Genomic DNA, 6,793 nt, shown 5'->3' on the forward strand with positions numbered 1-6,793 from the left:
GCCCCCGAGCGGCTCCTCGGGTGAGAGCGCCCAGCGGTGCGGGGGGGCCGACACAAATGCACTGCAGCAGGCGCGACTTTCTGCGCTCCGCTCGAAGTGACAGTTTTTAGAGTATTCTTCTAATTAGGTTCGGCGGTGTGCTCCCCCGCGACTTAAGCCATAACCACCCGTGGGGGTTGTGATGGCTGCATCCAGTTTGCTCTGGACTTTGGGGGACAGATGGCAACATGGTAGCCATGGGCTGTCTGGATTGGTGGCCCAGACACCTCACTGGTATGCAAATATGACTATAACTCAATCATCTTACTCCGTAATTAGTGGACAGCCCAGCGCCTATTGAGCTCTCCTGCACGGCAGTGGGCTGCACGCCAGGATCTCTCCTTGAGGTTGAGAGATTCCTTGCTACAACAGGTTCTCAGTAAGTGATAAATAGCATGCTAAACTTTGAAATCTTAGCTAAGTGATATAAAGGATTGATTGCGCATATATAATTCTTCAGATATAAACCGTTGACCAAGTCTGGCACTAGGAGTGGATCCAGCTGCACCTAAACTCCTTTCTGAGAAGGAGTTTAGAACGCAGGGGGGCCCTCTTTGAACATCATGACTCAACGGGAGGGTCTCCCTGACAGTTTTGTCTGACTCTGTCCTCTATGCAGTAAATAACCAAGTGTACCTTGCCATCGAATCTTGTTAAACCACTGCTGCATTTACCATTGAACTTTGTTGTATCAGTATATTGTTGGTTCTGTCTTACAAGTGAAGTGCATGACTCCTTGCACCGTATTGGGTTTATGTTCAGTCAATTCATTTTTCGCAGTAGCCAAGTCACAACAGTATCTAATTGTTCAGTTTCTGCTTATGCTTTTCCTGCACTTCATAATCTGTTAGACACCTCAAACTGAAACTGGCAAAAATTAAAACGTTCTCACTTCAAAGCCCCTTTCCTGATCCTCTCTATCCATCAACTTTACTTTTGCAGCTGTTTATAGACCTGGCTGATGTTGTAGTTCCAGATACAAGAATTTAAAATGTATCATCTTAAGAGACCTATGTTGGCAATTTACTGTATTATGCTTAAACTTCAAAAGGCCCCAAAGATCCACATAATTAAAAAATACCAGTAATATGGGCAAAGCTAGAAAACAGTAGTTGTCATGGATCAGAATAGTGACTCTTTTTCATTAATGTGAAGAGAGAATTACTGATGAAAGAAATGATTGCCTTTTTTTGTTTGAAGAATTCAACCTCTTACAACTTAGCGAGTGCATATTTGCAGCACAAGTAAAGTACCACTGAGAGGAATGTCACCAACTCTTTCATGTAGTCTAACTTTTTCATGTTGTCCAGCTACTTACCTGGGGAAAATTAGAAAGGGTACGCTCCGTAGCATGCCATATCCCATTTTCCACAGACTTTTTTGCCCCTTCTGCATTTCTAGTTAACATACTTGTTAATTGCACTTCTTTTTTGAAAATCTGAGCAAGTTTGCACAACTGTATAAAATTATGAATTAATAAATACTGGAAGAGGTGACACCATATTACAATGTACTGATAGAGAGAAGAGCCTTAGAACCACAAGTCCACAAAATTTTTTATTAAAATAACACCAAGTTTAAGAAATCGATGCAGTGCAAAGAAACTTCAACTCATACAAAAAAAATAATGATTTTCCATCCTTAAGTATGTAAACTGCATTCCAATCCTGACATGACTGACATAATACAGAAACACAGTATCCCAGACGAATGTCAAAGTTAAAGACTGGCATGCTGGGCAAGGAAGGTTCTTATTCTTTGTAAGAGTTCCTTCTTCACACTGTCTGGTACCAAGGCTGAAACACAAAGTAAAAAAGACAAAATGGAAAATATGGTAATACCAGCCTTTTACAACAGCTTCTTCTATTCTTTGTTCTTGCAATTCTGTTAATACCTAAAGTAACTGAAGCTACTTGATTTTCATATAGCACATCTATATTTTTCCCATTTAAAAATAGGCTAAAATTGAAGTCTGTTGAGAACACTGCTGTTATTGGTAGTTTTTTCTCTAGCCATAGTCAAGAAAATTGGAAAGTCTGAGGGGAAAGATTACTTAACAAAACAGGACATAATCACCAGAAATTAGTTTGATTATCCTACCTTTTTTCTTCACAAATTTAAGAAAAAAAAAATAGTCTCAGCCATGACCTCAGAGTAAGGGTCTTCAGCAAGTTATTTTGAAGCTCTATTTTTATTTAAGACTTAATGAAGTTTCTCCCACTAACACTAAAGCCTATTAGAGAGTCCAAGAAGAACTATATAAAGAAGACTGGAGTATTTCCTTAAGTGATTCCATTTTTCTGTACCTGTATGCTATGTCCTTCCCACTTCCCATTACACTGGCACTATTTGTTCAGGTTTTCCATCTTAAAAAGAATTGGAATTTTAAAACATCTCTGCTGCATACCCCAAGTTTTCTTGGGACCATTAAGTCAATTACAAAGATGAACAGAGACTCATGACTACATAATGTAACCTGCAAAAGCAGTTTACACACACAGCTCATTACAGATTTTGAATGGCTGTTATACAATACATGTTCATGTTTTATTTGTAGTTAATATCAAGCTATTAACATTTTTTCTTGAATCCAACACAGGCAAGTTCATAATGCTGTTTTCAAAATACTAATGAAATACAGGTAGGTATGTTTTTTGATACACTACCACATCCATGTTTGTATTTTCTTACCTCTGCCTTTGGGAGTGATCTCTGCCACCAAATCATCAACAGTAACATGCTCTAATCCTTTTTCTTTAATGACATCTAGGGAAGATCAAGACCGACATTTTAAGTCTTTTAATCCATTCATTAGAAGACAAAACCTGTGCCAATGATTAGGAGACAAAACCTGCATGCATAGGTCATCAGAGAATATGAAGTAGCATGTGACCTAAATGTAGGTTATTAACTCAGTATCTGGTGCTTTGTAAAGTGCATTTAGTCTCTCATTTGTACCATAGGTTTAAGGATGGGAACTTGTCACTACTGATACATCTTGATCTGCTCGTATTTTAAAATCAAATGTGACAAAGTTTAAGCTTATTTGAGCATTACAAGATGTGCATATTACAGGAGTGTTGTAGCAGTTCACAAGTTGGTCTGCTTACCTCTTCAATCACATTATTTACATAATAGTGAGAAAGAGATGCAATCGGAAAAAGACTTCAGAACGTACAAGGGAGAGCACAGAGACAGTAAATACTTACTACTCTTCCTAACTGATTTAAACAACATCTCTCTATATATTTCAGCAAAGTAAAAAAGCGTATCTGAAAGAAAGGTATACATCACAGCAAATAAAAGCTATGATTAAGATATACTGTATGACTAATGCATACCAGTATTTAAACAATTGTCTACTTATGCCTTGAAGACTACTGAAAAATGCAGAAGTCAATGCTGAGAAGAAACCTCGATTCAGTAGCATAAACCTAAAATATTTTGTCTAAACATGTTTTTAACTGTATGTCAGTACATAGGATTGATTGTCCCCAAGACCCTAAGTATGTTTTCTGAACTTACATCACATGAACTATTTGTAAACTGTTTTTCTTGGCTGAAATTCCCTTTAGAAATTAATCCCAGACAGCTCAGTTCTTGGCCCTAATCCATAATGGCAAGAGGCTCTAGAACAAGCTACCAAAAAACCCCAAAACTCTACATCAACAGAACAACAACAAAAAAAACCCAAACCCCCAAAATCCCTCTCTGTCCCTTCTTTTGGATGTTATTATGCCCTTAACAGGGACAAATGAACTTACATTTGCATTCTCAGCAGCTGCAGTTACAGTTCAAAGTACTAATATATAGCAGAGTGTAAAGCATATAGTTGAGAGGGCAGACAAACATCCCTTTTGCTATCTGTACTATTGAAATGGGTAATCTCTGGCAGTGGCATCAGGCAGACAACTGCAAGCATGAATCAGTTCAGCCTTCTCTGCAAAGCTACCTAATAAAACAATTTAACACACTCAGCCCTATGAAAAGAAAAACTTTGTAATGGAATATTGAGTTACCAGGCACAATAGACCAAATCAGAATTAAAGCAAAAGCTAAAGGGATTTATTATTTGCTTTAAGGAAATTTCATCATGTAGTAATATTCCTGGATGCATAAATACTATTTATAAATAATTTTCATACAATTTACAAGTCAGTAAATTGTAGTAATGTTAAATACTTCACTCAAAACTAAATATTTGGGTATTTAGAGGTTCATTTGCTTGCTTTTGCTCATCTAAGTAGATGATCTTATTTTCAAGAATTGTATTCAGAAAGAGTATGAACGCATTTCTTTCTCTCCCATATGCGGACAACAAAGTTCTCTTAAGTTTCTTGCATGCCACTGTATTTACTCTGTTTTCCTTTATCTTGTTTTTTATTCTCCTGTGGTAAAGAAGTAATCTCTCTCAAAATAAAAAGCTGTATGATCATGAATATTTAGGGAATCAATTCCAATACTTTTCTCAGAAGCTTAATAAGGTTCAAATCAGAGAAGAAGTTTCAAGATTTTTCTTGCCAAGATGGCAAGATGCTTTCTTGCATGCAAAACCAATTGCCAGGGATACAGGAGACTTGGGCAAGAGGAAAGTAAGTTCATTGTTCGGCAGTAAAGCCTTCATCTGAGACTTTTATTTGGCCAGAACCTCACCTCAGTTGATTACAAAAGGTATTAGTTATTCAACCACTGTTACCTTTGCAATGTGCCTTCAACTGATCCTTCCAGCCGCATTCAATTAATTTGGCTCTCAGCAACTCTTTAAGGCTGTTAAGACAATATACAAAATTGTTAAGAAGAGCAAACATTCCTGACAGCTTAAATATGCTTCAGTGGGAAAGTTAAGCCTACAATTACTACTCATAGCAGAACTCCCAGACCAGCAGCAGAATGGCTAAACAGCATGTGAATCCTAACCTGGATGAGTACCAATTTCAGTTTACCATGTTGGACTATGAGGAGTTGGTGGCTCAGGAGCTAATTCACAGTACTTCTTCAGGCAGTGTTGATGCTGCAGCCACAGAAAATAGGCAGAAGCTCTTAACTCACTTGAACTGCCCAAGTCTATGCTATTAGCAAATGTATGCTAACTTTCAAATTTAGAGTATTTCACCTGAAACTGGGCCTTCAAAATAAACAAAACCTTTCCCACTCCCTTCTGAAAGGAAAATTCTGGACTACTGTCTTCAACTGCAGGTTTCTCTTCCCAGTTACACTTTACCTCGTGTTGGGTAAAGACGAAGGGATCATATATCTTATCTTCCTAAGCGTGGTCAGCAATTATAAGCATAAGCAACAAGGATTTGGGCATTAAACAGAAGACACACAACAATCTGCCACAATGATACATCTACTCCATATATGAAAAGAGAATATTGAAAGCTAGCTAAAAAAGTGAAAATTACTACTGAAAAATAGAAGAAAGGAAAAGGAAAGCAAGATATGATAAGCTAATGAGCCTACTTATCTTGTACCATCCTAAATAATTCTAGCAAAATCCTGTTTCTATGAATGAAAGGATTGCAGCAGGAGGCTGAACTGTGTAGGTTTAATCCCTTTTACTCAGTGAATTGTGTAGAGCGCAGATGAGATGATGGCAAAAAGCAGAGTAACAATACAGGTGAAATTCACTGCTGCCAGATATTTCTTAATTCAAGAAATCCGAGTGCTCCATCTCTGATCATAGTACAGCTCTGATAAAGCCCATTTATAATACAGATTTTGACATCCTGTCAAAAGTCTTCTTACTCTTAAAGCAGAATAAAATAGGTCCCAATATCGTTTCAAGAAATTGCTGGCTTTGCTGAAGCTCTGTGCAATCTCCAAGGGGATAGTCACAACCAGGAAAGAAGGCAAGGATAGACACCATGTCAGTCTACAAAAGGTTACAGTAGGTACAGGGCTATGTGATGACCTAGGAAGAAGACTCCTTCTCATAGAGGCCTTGAAAAATGAAGGAAGTAGAACTTTTGGTGCATAGTGTTAGAAATATAGTGAAATGATGAGGGGGAAAATGTTATGTAAATACAATGCAAACAGAACAGACTGAAGAGACAACAAAAGGCCAAAAACTATGGACCACGCTACACTGCATAATTTACTTGTTTGCCTTTATTAGGATCTCTACAATGACTTGCACAAGTGTTGTTTTATGTGTTCCACTGTGTATTTCTTTTCCTAACAAGAGAAAAGGAACACAAGAACTTAAAAGCAAAAAGGAAAGTTTTCTTGCATTCTCTTTATCAGGAAATAACAAGATTTAACTGCAGCAAATTGCATGTAATGGTGATTTTTATATGAACTAAGAGCTTTCCAAGAGTTCATTAGCCAACCACTCTGTCCTTTATTTTCCCAGCATGTCTCTTCAAGTGTAAAACTAAAATAAAACTGTTCAAAACACAATTTTTTTTTTAAATATAGCTTTATATAATACATAAGACTTTCACATGCAGGCATTTGAAGAATTTAGAGTCAAGTTTACTTAATCTCTACTTCTAGGTATAGCTCATGTTTGATAATATTTAAAGCCTCTTACTGGCATGGAGTGGGAAGCCTACTTACCGTTCCCGCTCTCCTGTTTCTATTAGTTTTTGGTTAATGGTTGCTCTCATCTGGGCATCTTTATTCATTTTCGAAATCTAGGTTTTTCACAAACCTACACAGAGCAGAAGAGAGTCTTGACAAGCACTGAGGTCACTAACACAACAAAAAGAAAAGTCACTAGCACAAAATTACATGCAGTGCCATGTCCATT

General features: G+C 37.3%; 1 protein-coding gene across 1 annotated transcript; it reads right to left on the reverse strand.

Annotated features, from left to right (window-relative positions):
- Positions 1-1,577: 1,577 nt before the first annotated feature.
- Positions 1,578-6,706, reverse strand: ENY2 (enhancer of yellow 2 homolog (Drosophila)). The gene is made up of 4 exons (XM_009695778.1): positions 6,601-6,706; positions 4,736-4,806; positions 2,731-2,805; positions 1,578-1,835 (listed from the first exon to the last, which is right to left on the reverse strand). Exons 1-4 carry the CDS (start codon positions 6,666-6,668, stop codon positions 1,759-1,761), a joined length of 291 nt encoding a protein of 96 aa, XP_009694080.1. The 5' UTR covers positions 6,669-6,706; the 3' UTR covers positions 1,578-1,758.
- Positions 6,707-6,793: the final 87 nt, after the last annotated feature.

The sequence above is a fragment of the Cariama cristata genome, unplaced genomic scaffold (assembly GCF_000690535.1).
Source record: "Cariama cristata isolate BGI_N322 unplaced genomic scaffold, ASM69053v1 scaffold33182, whole genome shotgun sequence".
In the NCBI taxonomy this organism is placed as follows: domain Eukaryota; kingdom Metazoa; phylum Chordata; class Aves; order Cariamiformes; family Cariamidae; genus Cariama; species Cariama cristata.